Here is a 15,148-nt window from a genome sequence, read left to right on the forward strand (position 1 = left end):
GAATATTTTATTGAGTCTAAATTGCAGATTGAAATGTACCCTGACTGGGGTATATATTTCACTGGGGGAAAAAATGAATGAAAATATGATCTTAACAAGACCAAGTTTGAAAAATTCCAATTTTTTGAATTAATAAATCCAATACTTTACATTTCATACTTAGATATGTACAGCACATGTTGTACGGTCAGTTCCAGTTATATACATTTTCACAATAATTTCTTGGCATGTGTACTTTAACACATCATTTGCTACAAAATACGATTAACATGTATTTGATTCTAAATAAATTGTTTCCCTTAAGCAGATATCAAACATGTATTGTGACTGAAGGATTGCTGGGTTTATTCTTCTTCTGTGGTGTGAGGTTTAGAGTGCTGCTTCAGTAAAGCCTCCACCTCTCCTCTATGTGCCAGGCTGTTGGCTTTGCCTTGGAAACGTCCATTCTTCCCAGCTCCCTTCCCTTGGAGCAACTCCAACACCCTGAAGAGTACAAAGAAACAATCACAACCTACGTTATGGTTTTTCCGGTAACGGTTAAATAAATACGTGGTGGGGTCTCTTACCGTGGTCCTAACTCCGTTACTGGTCCACTGGGTCCGGCCAGGAGAAACAAACCTGGTCCTTTTTCCTCTCCGACAGTCAGGAAAACCAAAGTTTCCTAAGACCCGACAAAACAGGGCTATAAAATAATAATTACCTCCTGATTCTTAGAACTAAGGAGTTGGGTTATGATCCTACCTCAGTGTTTATTTCATTGGCAATGATATTCATGAACTCATTGTCGCCCTCTTTTCTGGAGGAAGAAAAAGACACAATTTTATTTCTAAAATTCTCGTACTGATGCTTGTGCTGGATCGTTGGGTCACAATGCATAATGCTATACCCACAAAAACTAAAAATATATTAGAATGTCTTACTTGTGCAAGGTGAAGAAGTTGCCTCTTTGGGGGTCATTCTTAAAGTTCTGAGCGATGAGGACAGCCATATCTCGCAGCAGGCTCAGGTTAGTCTGACAAAGACAGTTAAAGGTGAATCAAAAAACAATAGTTGGTATGTTTTTAAATGATATGGGCTACACATCATCTATATGCAGGTATCAGGCCCAATAATGACAGTTGGAAAATGATTTAAAAATGTTGACGACTTATCCTGTACCATCCTACATGTACTAATTTGTCATCCACTGAGACACTTTCTCAAGATTTGATTTCCCTCTTTCCCCACGCTTCTCTCCTTCGCCACTGTGGTATGTTCTCAGGCCACTTGATCAGACGAATCTGAGCAGACTGAGTTTTTTAGGAGGAGAGTGGCCATCCATTCTTTTAAATTCCTATACAGTTCTCAAAGAGAGAAGAAATTACTGTCAAAATTCTCTTACTTTCTGTAGCAGCTTAACAGACTTCTGCAGCTTGTCAACTGCCTCAACGTGCTCATCCGGTCCAGTCCTGTTTGTTAATGAAAAAACAAAGAGTTATTTCTTTATTTTCAGCTTTGAAAACGACTTTCACTCAGGTGATGTTCTGACTTTTAACTTACTTCAGAAGAGACACCAAGGAACGCTCTGTGCTGTAGCTTTTTTCCGCGTACTTCAGAACTCTGTTCCCTGCCAGGAAGATAAGGTTGGTCTTGTTTTTCTTTCCCTTCTCAGTTCCCAATAGCTTTATTACCTAAACAAAATCAGATAAAAAGAAAATTCAGCATTTTAAGAATCACCTGAGATAAACCTAATTATACAAACAGTGCATATGATTAAGTATAATGCATGTTTAATTCATGACTTTGCAACTTGGCACCTGTAAGTGGCTGAGGTTGGACACATGGGTTCCGCAGCACATGTTGGCATCGATACCCTCTATATCGATGATCCGAACAGGCCCTGCATGGTCGTCTGGCAGCCCTCGACTCCTCACCTGATTTACGCACACACACTCTTATTTAATACACTTAAAAGAAGGCCTCTGTTGATCAGTATGAAAAACGTTTTTATCACAAAATCCATATATGCACCTTTTCCACAGCAGGGTCATCTATGGAGAGAAGCTGAACAGTCACTGGAACACTGGCTCTGATCTTCTCATTTACAACTTCCTCCAGCTCCTGCAGCTGTGCAGGTTTCATACAGGGAGTGTCCAGCTCAATGGTGCTTCTCTGGCGCCCCAGGTCCCTGAAAAAACAAGAATAACACAGATGAAGGGGTAAACCCACAAGTCTTGGGTCCTGTTCACATGGAAAGCAATCTGTGACGTGGGGAAGTACCAGGATGTGGTCTTGTATCCAAACATGCTGTCGGCCAAAGCTGTGACCAAATGCTGACCTGAGAGAAAAGAAGAAAACTATAGTAGCTATAATAATAATAATATACAGTGTGGTGACGGTCATACAGTCATAGTTTAACCCAGCGGAGGAGCCACCAGTCAAAATGCACATCATCTGTTCAGTGGTCCTCACCTGAGTGTTGCTGCATATGATCAAATCTCCTCTCCCAGTCCACCTTCAATTGCACCTCCTGACCCACATCCAGAGCTGAGCCCACAAAATGCACGGCCTCCGGTCCTTGCCTCGTCACCCTCAAAACGGGGACATCTCCGATCAGTCCATGGTCATCTGGCTGAAAGAGTACATTTATTATGGAGGGTGGCTTTTGGGTAGTATCACTTCAAATACAAACAACATCCTATATGCATTTTCAGTATGCATTTCCCTATATACCCGTCATAGGGCTTGGTTGATGTACAGTAGATACTGAAATAGAGAAGTAAGGTTTTGAAAAGGGAGCTTACTTGGCCTCCTCCCTCTGGGAACAAGATGGTGTCTTGGAGCTTCACATTGAATCCCTTCAGAGTTTCTTTCTTTCCATTGACTTCTTGTTTCAGTTCGGCTGGGCAGCAGGATACCACAGAGGTAACAAACTAAAGGACATAAAAAGCTTGAAAGCCTTGACTGACTTGCAGTATAGGAGATCTTAAATACAAAGCTTTTTATTACAGTCTGGGTTGACAAAAGTTAATGGAAATTGATATCTCGCGTTTTGGGATTTTTGGGAATAGTTTATTTAATACAATATCAGTAGATACTGCATACACAAGGGCACACAATTAAAACATATACTTAAATCAACAATACAAGTTAAAAGTGCTACAGTAAACGTGCGATCAGCTACAGTTATGGCTAGCTTGTGCATTACTTAGCATCCATGCTAATCATTTTTGCCGATTATTGCGGATTTATTCGATGCCGTCCTTTCTCGTGCAATTAAACACGTTCATACCTCTTTCATGTAGCAGTCCCGTTGACACTGAAAAGCCATTTTGGGTTGTTTCTGGGGAAAAGTTTGCCTGGTTTTAACACGAGTTCATATAAGTGAAACTGACCCGACCACGGCTGTCAGCTTAGAACGGATGGCTACATGGCACAAACTTAGCGGCTTCGACTTTTTTCCTATAAATAAAAGAGAACATAATTTTGGTTTGTAATCAGCATAAAAACAGACTAGGTTCCGTTAAAAGTAATAAAATACATTCAACATGTGATATAGCTATATTAAAGGAAATGTGTACGTTACCATGTGATATTATTGTGATTTTAGAAACAAATAGCAATAGTTCATTCGGTACACCAGTGAACACGGATGCATTCTAATATAACAGTCCTGCATTAAATACCAGCTTCACGAGTGTTAATTCAATGGTATGATGATTTTGGAGGATGAAGTTTGTGGTGCTGTTAAATTGGACTGAATGAAACAGTCTGTTTTTGTTATTTAGCCCAGCCCACTGACTAAAATGGTATTCCCAATATAACAATTCAACAGTACAACAAAACCATGTTTTTATGAAGCCTTTATGAAGACGAGATTTAGTGCAGGACTGTTATATTAGAATGTATTTGTTTTGAGCAGTGTACCTAATCACTAGCCAGTGAGTGTATATTGCGATTTATGACCTTGTTTCTACTTTAAATACTGTCCCTAAAGAAAAACTTCAATATGTGTTTTTTCCAATAAGATAACATTCTCAGTCTGGTCATCTGACTTAAATAATTACCTCAAATGAGATCAGACAGATTAACAACAAAGTCTGTCATAAATTTTTTATTTTTTTTTACAGTGTAGTTCAATCTAACTAAATGCAAACGCTGAAACAGCACCACCTTGCGGCGATAAAAAGACATTGATTTCAATATTCTTGTGGCAAAAAGTTCAGTTCATAATGTATTTGTAGTTTATATAATAAAAATACTTGGCGTGTACGCGCCTATACAATATTAACACTAAAAATAATCACACATAATCAATTTTCCACCACCCCTAGAAAACATGTGCTACACTATAAACCCTCACATAAACAAATACCTTTTTAAAAGTCATTACCCATCAACAGCAAAATGTATCTGTTATATCATCAAAATTAAATACATTTGACAGAATAGGGTCTCAATAAAAAACACAAGTTAAGAAATGTAAGATCTAGTGACATTTGTTATAGTAGACTACCAGTTTTCCTATGGCTTTTGTTATTTGATCTGTTCCTTTGTGTGTTGTCAGTGCATACGAACCAAAAGTGAATTATAGAATACATGGATGAACCAATGAATGAAGCTGTGATACTTTCAACATCCATAATCGGCTGTAAATAAAATAACCCCAAGCTCCATAACACCAAGTACTGGTAGATTAAACATATTTTTATTCAAATGAAAATGATATGCCAGTGTAGAGTGGACAAAAATGTCAATAAATATTCTCATAGAAAATGTCATACATGCAAAAACAGCATTAAGCAATATTACAAGCTTCAGCAAACATAGGACTGTCCTCAGGAACCATAGCTACAGATTTATAGCAGCCTCCAACAAGCAAGTATCAGTCAGACTGTAAGAGAAGAGAAATGACAAATAATCTGTGTTCATTGCAATGATCAATAAATTAATCACAATATACATGTTCAGAATATTTGTGTGAATGGATTTCTAGAGCAAAAGTTTAAAGGAGTTTTAGTCAACCAAGTACAATTGTTTTCATGGATTACAAATTTAACCATAACATATAGGTTATACTCCATATTGTTATTTAAAAGTAAGATCCATACCAACAACAACACGTCACTTACATCACTGAGATCCCCCATATCTGGTGCTTCTCCTTTGTTACTGCTAGCCATTTCTTGGATCATCTGCAAAAAGAAACCAGAGTCTTTCAATTATCTAAACCAAAATACTTGAAAAAAAAAAAAAATACATAAGACTGCAAAGTACACAAAGTGAAATCTATGTTTTACTACTGAGTGCATTGAATTTTCTTACATCCACGTATCTGTCGTACTCTTCCTTTCCTTCATCTTCTTCATGCTCCCAGTCCCTCCAGTTGTCAAAGTCCACAGAAATCCAACTGGGCTGCAAAAAGGCACAAAAGGGTCACCCAATTTTACATTTATTTACAAAGATAAAGTAGAAGGGTAATGCAGAAACGCCACATCTTAATTTGTTGTCATCCAAAGCTACACTGTGCAAATATATAGTAGATCTCATAAAATTCCCATGAAGCTGAGCCAATGTTGTTACTGAGTAGTTTGAACACACATACACACACTTACCTTCGCTTCATCCTTCTGAAGACGAGGCCATGCATAATCAGGTTTCACCTTCCTCAGCAAGACATTGATGGTGCGGTCATAGACCTTTTCTCTGGAGTCCTTTATTGCAATGACATATATTTTTACAAATATATTTATACAACATATATTTAACATCACAAGGGCTGAAGATTTATCTGAGCACACATCAGATCAAACAAGTTACATGCCTTTGTCTAAAAACTGGATGCTTACATTGATATGGATTTTCTCGTAGAAGTGCAGCTCATTGTAGAACACGTCATCTGTGTCGTTTTTGCAGCTGTTGTACAGACAGAACGTGGTTGTCAAAGAAACATTTTCTACCACCCAGCTGTTACAAGTTACACAAGACAGAAGCCAAGGCAAAGATTTCAGTCTTGAAATTTTAATTAAACTCACCATAAAATCATTTTGTCTGGCTGGAAATCCACTTGAACATCTTTAGGTTTGTGAACCATGAAGGTAATAGTGACATATTTCTTTCTGTCATACCAGAGTGCAGGTGCAGGCTGACTGTTAAAACACAAAAGACAGAATTATTTTAATGGTTGAAATGTACCATATTATATATATATATTTTCCAAGAATAAAACCTCTTTACAATCAAAATAATTAGAACAAAAGCACATGTCAGTAGTCACTCCATAACTCAAAGAGACTAGCAGCACTTACCTCTCCTCCGGTCTGGCAATTTTACGTTTGCTCATTTTAATTTAAATCTTGCTTAAAACTAAAAGAGAAGCTATTTCCTTGTTAGTTTTAACCACGGGAAGGCAAAAGGCGTGTGGCTGTGTGCTCGAATGCAGCGACCAGGCCCAGGAAGCTATATATAGAGCAGTTTGGTATCAGCTGCTGGTAGTCTTGCCTGCAACAGCCTTCTCCCTGCCCTTTATAGTCTGACGGTGGAACACTCGGGAAAACAGAGGCATCTTCTGCAACATTTCAGTGGGGGCAGGGAAAAAAAACAACAACAAGTCAACAAATGGAACAAATGTAGAAATAGTTCAAAAGAAATTGTTAAAAGTTGTTAAGTACTACTACTTTTTCTTTTCCTTTTATTCTCTTAAGAGATTACGTTTAGTGATATACCTCCACGAAAACACTGGCTTACATTTCTATTTTAGTTTTGTTAGCTTTTTAGGCTATGTAATCAATGGAAGCAGTGACTTTTTATTAGTTTGGATGAAGGTACATTGTTTTAGTTTTTTCACAGTTTATGACATAGTTCTCAGATCGTCTCTTGTACAGTTATTTAGTTCAACAAATCAATCAAGTACCCACCAAAATATAGACTACAGGAAGCAAGAAACAACAAGGGCATTTTAGAGGGATAAACTACTGTATATTTATCCTGTAAATGTTATTGTAAAAACTAGGCACGGTATGGTAGTTGGAAACAAAATCATAAACGAAAATAGTGTTTACAATCTTTTCATACTCAATAAAGTATTATAAATAAGAAGTAATGTGGTCGCTGCTGTTTGTAGATGAGTAATGAATCATTTTCTGTAACGCTTAGTGAAACGTTTTGTGTTAATTTGAATGTACCTAATTTGTGTGAAGTTGCAACAAAACGTGAGAATACAGCCATTGATTTTATGGTATATTTTATTGAGACCATCGATCACCGTCTCTGGAGTGAGGTACAGAGTCGCCCCCTGCTGGTCTGGAGGCCCGCACAGTCTCACCGGAAGTGCAATTCTCTTCTCTGTCTGTGCCTGGAATGTGGCGCGAGAGACCTAGATAACGCTGTGTACATATGAACTAATGCTTGGGGGAAAAAAATCAATAAATAGTTTATTTGGACCTTTTTATTTAACGTTTACTGGGCTTGTCTGCTTGTTGCTTGAACCCCTCATGAAGTAGCAGTCGAGAAGTTAAATATGCCTCGTAGACGACAGGTAAGAAGAAATGTAGGTCGCACAAGAGGGTAACGTTAGCTAAGTTAGCACCGATGTGTTCCATTCTCCCGTTCATTAGCTAGCCAGAAGGTTCCACCATATTCCATTCAATAATCCGACAAATCTGACGCGCTAAAACGCGGCATTTGCGTTGTTTGTTCCGACCACCAAGCTGCATTTAAAGCTTTTTATTGTCTTTCAATTTCATTGCCATGTTTAATTTTGATCAACGTTTCTTTTAGCAAACATTAAAGTAAATTAAACCTTGGTGGGCGGTAACAAGGAGCTAAACCAAATACTAAACCTTACCTTAGGTTTTATTAAAATTGAACGACTGTTTGTGGATACTGTGTATGCCGAATTTACTACGAGGCTACGTTACCTGCGACTATGTATAATGATGTGAGAATACATTCAGACAACATATCACCTCCAATCCTTACATCCTAATATGATAGAATTGTCAATGCGATTTGGTGCCGGATAGGGCAACGGTAGCAGCTTGGGTAACGTGACACGCTAAGCTAACAATAATAACAGGGTTGAGGAGGCTAACCACACTAGCTACTTTGCCGCACAAGCTATTACTATGGCTAACAATTGTAACATTACTTGACTTTCTCCTTGAGTGCCAAATACGAACAGTGCTAAACGTGTGTCCGTTAGATATTTAGACTCAAATGTTAGTAACAGCTGTTTATCTCTATGCAAAAACCAGTTTACAGCGAGCTATCAGCTGATTGTGGCCTTTCTGAAAACATGATTGCAATGGAAAACCCACAGAGAGCTCTTGTTACACACATCCCTTTAATTCAGTTTTTGGGTTGCCGATCGCATGAATGTAAAATTAATATTTATGATCCAAATGCCCCATTACTTGTGTGTAAAACCTCTCAGTTGTTATGTTAATTTACATCACCAGCACTTGGTGCCATGGCACATACTCTTATTTTTGTATAGGGTGCCTCTCATTTAATGTTTTTTTTTTCCCCATAATAGAGACATATGGTTGGGAGTGGTTCAGATGGAACTGAAGACTCTGACTCCTCTGCTGAAAGAGAACAGACCAATAGTTCAGAAAGCGATGGTAACGTGACAAAGAGACAGCGCCTCACCAGAGCCTCTACTCGCCTTAGCCAAAGCTCTCAGGGTGGGCCATCATATTTGGTAAAAGCAATGTAAATCTTTTGCAGTGTTCTTCATTCATATAAACAGGATGGTGGCGTGATTTCTTTTCCCTCAGATACTCCAGACTTGAAGCGAGCGGCAGATCATGATGAGTCTCCGCCATTGACGCCCACGGGAAATGCACCCTCCTCCGAATCTGAGCTGGACATCTCCAGCCCCAATGCCTCTCATGATGAGAGCCAGGCCAAAGATCAAGCCAGCAGAGACTCGGATAAGGACCTTTCCCATCGCCCAAAGCGCCGCCGCTGTCACGAAACCTACAACTTCAACATGAAATGTCCGACCCCAGGGTGTAATTCTCTTGGTAAAATTTCTGCCCTTTCGCTCTTTTTTACACACATCTTGTCAAAAAAAAATCCCTGATTGTTTGTGAGAACATATGGAACATGATTTCCTGTATCATCATCATATTATAAATTTAGTATAACTTCCTTTTCTCTAATTCCTCAGGTCACCTTACAGGGAAACATGAACGTCATTTTGCTGTATCGGGTTGCCCTCTTTACCACAATCTTTCTGCTGATGAGTGCAAAGTGAGTATCTTTTAAAAGCTGATTAAATGTTTCAGTAGTTTGCCTGCAATAATTGGCTAGGTATTATTATGTAACTTTGTTACATATGGCTTAACCAGCATATGGTAAATAGTCTGCTTTTCATATCACGCTCACACAAACAAACACACATTCACACACCAGTGTGAAGCACTGGGAGCAACTGCAGGGTTATTGTCTTGCTGGCTTTGGTTTGTGGGCAACCTGATCTACCTACTGAGCCACAGGCACCCCATATTTGTCTTTCATTTTCTATAATGGCTTTCCCTCTTCATAGTACAATCATTGTATGTACACTTATATTATACAGTGGCTACTGTACAAATTACACACAGCAATAAGTAACAAAACCAATGTCAACTGTTTCACTTATAGTTTTAGAATGGAAATAATCCAGTAATATTTTTAGTTGTGATTTGATAAATTGCCAAGCTTGTCACTGAAAGTAATGTCATTTCAATATGAAACCTAAATCACAGACATTATACTGTGCTGAAGAGCTTTAGGGCTTCCACCTCATACCTTAGCGCTTCTGTGGTTTTCATTAACCATGTACTGACACATTATTCATTATGCTGTAAGGAGAAAAGTCCTTTGATCCTCACTCGGAGCTCTATTGCAGCTGCTGAAGTATAAACAATACAGTGAAATTGTGAAGTTTTATTGTTCAGTAAATAGCCTTTAAATAAATTGTTGATATTTTGCATGCACTATGTATGTAGTGTTACCTAAAGACCAACTTGTTGGGAAGAATACAATGTAACAGTGTTGACAGGCTGAGACTGAGCATTCGTCATTCTCAAGTTATCATAATACCAAGAGTCTTAGAAGTCTTATGTTATTTAACATCTTGTGGATATACATATACAAACCAAAACACTTTCCTATAATGTTGCATATTGCAGTTTAACTGAATTTGAAACAATCAAGTGTTTGGGCTGAGTAATGACATGTTTTTTTAAGGTATTTTACTGATTGATTCCTGCAGCGTCAGAGTGTGACAACAGAATAACCAAACAGAGAATGTGAATGAAAGGTTTGATAGGGGATTTGTTGGCTGTTGATTGTATTTTACCAACTGAGAAGCTCTGGCTTAAAGCTGAACTTCTATAACAACTTGGGATCACACCCAAAATGTACCAAAGATTGTTATCATGTGATGAGTTAAGCCCTAACACACCTAAAATAATGTTTAGCAGTTAAAGCTGCATCTAATCCCTGAATCAAAGAGCAAAATCGAGGGGGAAAAAAAAAAACTATAATCCATTTGTGACTTTGCATTGACAGGTGAAAGCCATCAGCCGTGAGAAACAAGAGGAGGAGGTGAAGACACAGGAGGAAAACAATTCACGGCATGCAACTCGTCACCAGGTAGTAGGATTTGCAAAGATTGGCTTCACGTTAATTTACCTTTTAAAAATAAGTCTGGGAATGTTATGTTAATTGAGCCAATGTACATGTAATGTAGGATTTTAGTTGTTATTGGACAATTCTTAGATTACTTGGCAAGTGATTTTTTGATTTTATGTTGATTTCTAGACACCAACTTCGAAACAGAGTAAATACAAAGAGCAAGTGGCAGAGTTGAGGAAGGGACGAAACTCTGGCCTCCAGAAGGATCAGAAAGAAAAGCATATGGTAAGCCACCACTACTCCAACATTCAGTTATACTTTAAATATGACTGCTCCATGGCGTAGCCCATTTTTTCATCTTATCTCTTGTTGCTTTTTCTGTCTCGTCTGCAGGAGCATCGGCAGGCACATGCCAACACCAGAGAGCCTCTGCTGGAGAACATCACCAGTGACTATGACCTGGAGCTGTTCAGGAAAGCTCAGGCCCGTGCTTCTGAAGATCTGGTAATGCATTGCTTCGTATCTCCACCAGTGTCATGCTTGCAAGAAATCTCCCATTTACTTTTATACTTTTATTTGGCTCTCAAACCAGCAGAAACTAAATTTTTTTGTCTTCTGTCCTGCAGGAGAAGCTACGTATCCAGGGCCAGATCACTGAGGGCAGCAACATGATCAAGACCATCTTGTTCGGTCGCTACGAGTTGGACACCTGGTATCATTCGCCATATCCGGAGGAGTATGCACGACTGGGTCGTCTCTACGTCTGTGAATTCTGCCTCAAGTACATGAAGAGCCAGACCATCCTCAGGCGACACATGGTGAGAGTTAGAGACTGCAATCCTAAAGTCTGCCATACATCAGGGCTTCTTGTTTCTGAGACATCTGCTATGTAAACCAATTATGTGATGTAATTATGGCCTCGAAATAAATGTGTTTAATATACCATTTCATGCTGGGTTATTTGAAAAATAATACTGCGTGTTGCATTTTTTTAATGTTTTTTTTTAACAGGCTAAGTGTGTGTGGAAGCATCCTCCAGGAGACGAGGTGTACAGAAAGGGGTCTATATCTGTATTTGAAGTTGATGGCAAAAAGAATAAGGTAGGCAGACTTGAACTTTCCTTACTACTTGGTAGCAGCTCTTGATTTTATCTGGCAAGCATCACGACAGTGGGCTTTTAACGGCGATCAAAAAAGTCACTGTAATGAAGTAATCAAATGCTGTTTTATCCCCAGATCTACTGCCAAAACCTGTGTTTACTTGCCAAGCTTTTCCTGGACCACAAAACACTTTACTACGACGTGGAACCTTTCCTCTTCTATGTCATGACCGAGGCTGACAACACCGGCTGCCATTTAGTGGGATATTTTTCCAAGGTAAAAGAAAAACAGGACTGAATTAATGGTACATATGTATATCATGAATGTAGCCTTTCAAGAGTTATATTTGATATAAATTAAGTTTTTTCCTTAAAGAACCATTTAATCATTTTTTTTCTTTTTATTACTTCAAGGAGAAAAATTCCTTCCTGAACTACAACGTGTCCTGTATCCTGACGATGCCACAGTACATGAGACAGGGCTTCGGCAAGATGCTCATTGACTTCAGTATGTATATGTTTACTGTGTCAAAATGATTCATGATGCATTAGAGAAGCATATTTGATGTAAATAATAATAATAATGGCTATTATTTAAATTTAATTTGTTATTTTTGTCTGTATATAGTTTTATAATGACTATAGATTCAATTTTTTGTGTATTGTTTAGGTTACTTGCTGTCGAAAGTGGAGGAGAAGGTGGGCTCACCAGAGAGACCCCTGTCTGATCTGGGCCTTATCAGTTACCGCAGCTACTGGAAGGAAGTGTTACTCAGATACATGTACAACTTTCAAGGCAAGGAGATCTCCATCAAAGGTGAGAACACAGAGCTCATAATTCGGGGTTGCTCATTACATATGCTAAAATGTGACCGAGTGATGAGAGAGAGTTGTTAACACATTAGAAGAGTCATTTCCATGTATTTAAGACAGTAGGCACAGGTACAACAAATGTTTTAATATTTGCTTGATGCACAGAGATCAGTCAGGAAACTGCTGTGAATCCGGTGGATATTGTGAGCACGCTGCAGTCTCTTCAGATGCTGAAGTATTGGAAGGGAAAGCACTTAGTATTGAAGCGACAGGTAAGACAACGGTTTGTTGAGAAGCTTTGTGTTTTATTTTTAAAGACTTAAGAGCATGCTGCTAATTTACTATAATGTACAGTATATCAATTATTGTTACATTTCCATATTAAGCTATCATAATGTTGAATTTCCCTTTGTTTCATCTTAAATAGTAAATATTCATTTTCTTTTGGCTAAATGAAATAATTTATTAAACTTGTGTTTTAATTATTTCAATTAAACTTGAAACCTTGATTTCTAATTGAAGCTGTCATCTCATTTGTAATGCTTTGTCTTTTATTGAAATCTGGCATCATCTTGTTTTCCCCATCCTAGGACCTGATTGATGAGTGGAAAGCGAAGGAGATCAAGCGAGGCAACAGCAACAAAACCATCGACCCGAGCTCGCTGAAGTGGACCCCTCCCAAAGGGACATAAGCACTAAGATCCTCAGGCTACTGAATAAACTCACCTCCAGCCTCACCAGCCACAAGTAGCCTAGACCAATGAACTGTCAATAAAGATCAGTGTTCTTTTTCTTTCACGTTTTTACCCCGTTTATTTCTGCTTATCAGTGTCTTTTTTTTTTTTTACTTTTATATATTACCTTCGTTTATATTTTAAACGTGATACGTTCCAAGCTGAATAGTCTTTGACTCAAAACAATCAGTCTTATTTGTTTTCAAGCTTCCTACGTGTGCTGAGCTTTGAATGTTAAATGATAAACAGTCCAGTGTGGTGGATAACATGAATGTTTTGCTTTGCCCGTAGAAGAAAAAAAAAAAAATGCAACTACATTTGGCAGCATTTACAGGTTACTTTTATTTCTTACATGAATTGTGCATTTTAAAAATGGTAGTTGTTCTTGTTTGGGGTTAATACAGTAATTGTTAGCATGAATTGAAACTACAACCAGGGTGTATTTTTAGGAGTATTATTTATGGTCTTTGGTTGGTGTAAATTGTATAGATCATAATAATGTGTACTTTTCATTTAAATTTAGCTCCATCAATACATGATTTGGGTCCATTCCTCTGGTGAACCTGCCAAATAATGGAAAAACATTTTTTTTTTTTGTTTTCTGGGAACATAAAAGAATGACAACACCACTGTAGGAATGCACATAGAAACAAAACAACCTCAGGTTTTTATACTGACACAATCATACCTTGCTCGTATGGTTTCTCCGAAACATGGATCGCAGTGGTTGTTGCAGATGGGATCACTCTGGTTAAAGGTTCTGTAATAAACAGAAAACATTTTTAAACGGGACTGTCTTTGCCTTCTACTTTTAATCATAGCTGTTTAATGTGTATTAGCAATTTGATATTTTTAATATCAATAAAGCTGCCATGATATTTTCAAATTAAAATTCCCTGGTGTTTTTGCTTTACCATCACTGGAAATGCTTCTCCCCATTAGGCCCACGAACAGTTCTCCTTTATTTCCTTTGAAGATAATCACATTTACAGTAGCAGAATTCATTTGTATTTTTAAATATATTCAAATATTTTGTCCAGTGCCATAATATTGCATTTTTAAAGTAAAGTCAACTACTCACGTCTGTTTACTTTAAATGGTTTCTTTGGTCCTGTGAAGGAATCAAACAATCCAAGATCATCAGTGTTCATCTTAAGTGACACAAAACATTAACATTTTTTAGTTATTTGTGCAGGGATGAGTTTGGAGGCCACCTGAGCGTTTTCCCATCAGTCCATAGAAGCGAAGGGATTTTGATCTTTTCATCAGACTGGCTGCATGGTTGGTCAGACCCGTCTCCATGGACTCATCCTGCCAGAAAAAGAGGTACTATTTATTTATTGATATTTCTCTGCAATTTCTTTCTTTTTTTAATTTTTTTTACAAATCTAAGTAAACCTATCGTGCTGGACCCAGATGCTCACCTGAAAGTCTTTAGAAAGTCCCCGCTCCTCCTCTGCACAACAGGACAGTCCCTCATAGGTTTGCACCAAAGCACAAAAAGTCACAACTGCGAGCTGGATCTTCCAGTTATCCATTTCTTGGATCGAGGAAAAATATTTAGTGTTTCTGCGATCAAAGTAGATTTTTTTTTTAGATTTTTATTTTTTTTTTCGTCTGAAAAAAAGAAGCTAAAAATACATTGAAAGATGACGTTAGGAGGATGTGAGTCAGTATTAGTTTGTCTGTCCCAACTCTGTCTGCGGTGCATTTATACCCCTAAACCCCAGCTACGAGACCCCTCCCCTCTGAACATAATTACGCACTTGCCTCCACTGGATTTAAAAAGTCCCATATTTCTCATATTACTGCGTTCGTAGAGGATATGTTTTCAATATTTGACACATTACACATGAAAATTTGTGTTTTTGCACAGTCAATTAAAGATTATTG

General features: G+C 38.0%; 4 protein-coding genes across 4 annotated transcripts; 1 reads left to right on the forward strand and 3 right to left on the reverse strand.

Moving 5' to 3' along the window:
• Window positions 1-343: 343 nt before the first annotated feature.
• On the reverse strand, window positions 344-3,394 carry aarsd1 (alanyl-tRNA synthetase domain containing 1). The gene is made up of 12 exons (XM_084567374.1): window positions 3,272-3,394; window positions 2,784-2,912; window positions 2,452-2,611; window positions 2,260-2,317; window positions 2,011-2,167; window positions 1,797-1,913; window positions 1,540-1,670; window positions 1,382-1,448; window positions 921-1,012; window positions 742-796; window positions 567-661; window positions 344-483 (listed from the first exon to the last, which is right to left on the reverse strand). The coding sequence occupies exons 1-12, from the start codon at window positions 3,308-3,310 to the stop codon at window positions 345-347; spliced, it is 1,239 nt and encodes a 412-aa protein (XP_084423500.1). The 5' UTR covers window positions 3,311-3,394; the 3' UTR covers window position 344.
• A 1,470-nt stretch (window positions 3,395-4,864) lies between these two features.
• On the reverse strand, window positions 4,865-6,840 carry ptges3l (prostaglandin E synthase 3 like; the record flags this gene model as incomplete). The annotated part of the gene is made up of 7 exons (XM_084567315.1): window positions 6,288-6,840; window positions 6,015-6,128; window positions 5,829-5,895; window positions 5,595-5,693; window positions 5,305-5,394; window positions 5,040-5,174; window positions 4,865-4,873 (listed from the first exon to the last, which is right to left on the reverse strand). The coding sequence occupies exons 1-7, from the start codon at window positions 6,320-6,322 to the stop codon at window positions 4,865-4,867; spliced, it is 549 nt and encodes a 182-aa protein (XP_084423441.1). The 5' UTR covers window positions 6,323-6,840.
• Window positions 6,841-7,151: 311 nt separating this feature from the next.
• On the forward strand, window positions 7,152-13,336 carry kat7b (K(lysine) acetyltransferase 7b). Its single transcript, XM_084567742.1, has 14 exons — window positions 7,152-7,516; window positions 8,516-8,666; window positions 8,760-9,008; window positions 9,155-9,237; window positions 10,543-10,626; window positions 10,795-10,893; window positions 11,002-11,112; window positions 11,235-11,426; window positions 11,620-11,709; window positions 11,845-11,985; window positions 12,123-12,216; window positions 12,379-12,525; window positions 12,687-12,793; window positions 13,112-13,336. The coding sequence occupies exons 1-14, from the start codon at window positions 7,499-7,501 to the stop codon at window positions 13,211-13,213; spliced, it is 1,668 nt and encodes a 555-aa protein (XP_084423868.1). The 5' UTR covers window positions 7,152-7,498; the 3' UTR covers window positions 13,214-13,336.
• Window positions 13,337-13,469: 133 nt separating this feature from the next.
• On the reverse strand, window positions 13,470-14,793 carry LOC311504565 (uncharacterized protein; the record flags this gene model as incomplete). The annotated part of the gene is made up of 6 exons (XM_084567743.1): window positions 13,470-13,818; window positions 13,944-14,015; window positions 14,170-14,223; window positions 14,337-14,366; window positions 14,470-14,566; window positions 14,680-14,793. 6 exons carry the CDS (start codon window positions 14,791-14,793, stop codon window positions 13,784-13,786), a joined length of 402 nt encoding a protein of 133 aa, XP_084423869.1. The 3' UTR covers window positions 13,470-13,783.
• Between the last annotated feature and the right edge of the window lie 355 nt (window positions 14,794-15,148).

The sequence above is a fragment of the Chelon labrosus genome (genome assembly GCF_963514085.1).
Source record: "Chelon labrosus genome assembly, chromosome: 19".
Classification (NCBI taxonomy): domain Eukaryota; kingdom Metazoa; phylum Chordata; class Actinopteri; order Mugiliformes; family Mugilidae; genus Chelon; species Chelon labrosus.

Bases quoted from the DNA above. Each gene is read 5' to 3' on its own strand.
- kat7b (XM_084567742.1), top strand. The intron at 10,894-11,001 runs GTAAGCCACCAC...TCTCGTCTGCAG, and splicing joins ATCAGAAAGAAAAGCATATG to GAGCATCGGCAGGCACATGC. The intron at 12,217-12,378 runs GTATGTATATGT...TGTATTGTTTAG, and splicing joins CAAGATGCTCATTGACTTCA to GTTACTTGCTGTCGAAAGTG.
- aarsd1 (XM_084567374.1), bottom strand. From the start codon at position 3,310: ATGGCTTTTCAGTGTCAACGGGACTGCTACATGAAAGAG. The intron at 1,671-1,796 runs GTGCCAAGTTGC...GATTTTGTTTAG, and splicing joins CCAACCTCAGCCACTTACAG to GTAATAAAGCTATTGGGAAC. The intron at 1,449-1,539 runs GTAAGTTAAAAG...ATTAACAAACAG, and splicing joins TCCTTGGTGTCTCTTCTGAA to GACTGGACCGGATGAGCACG.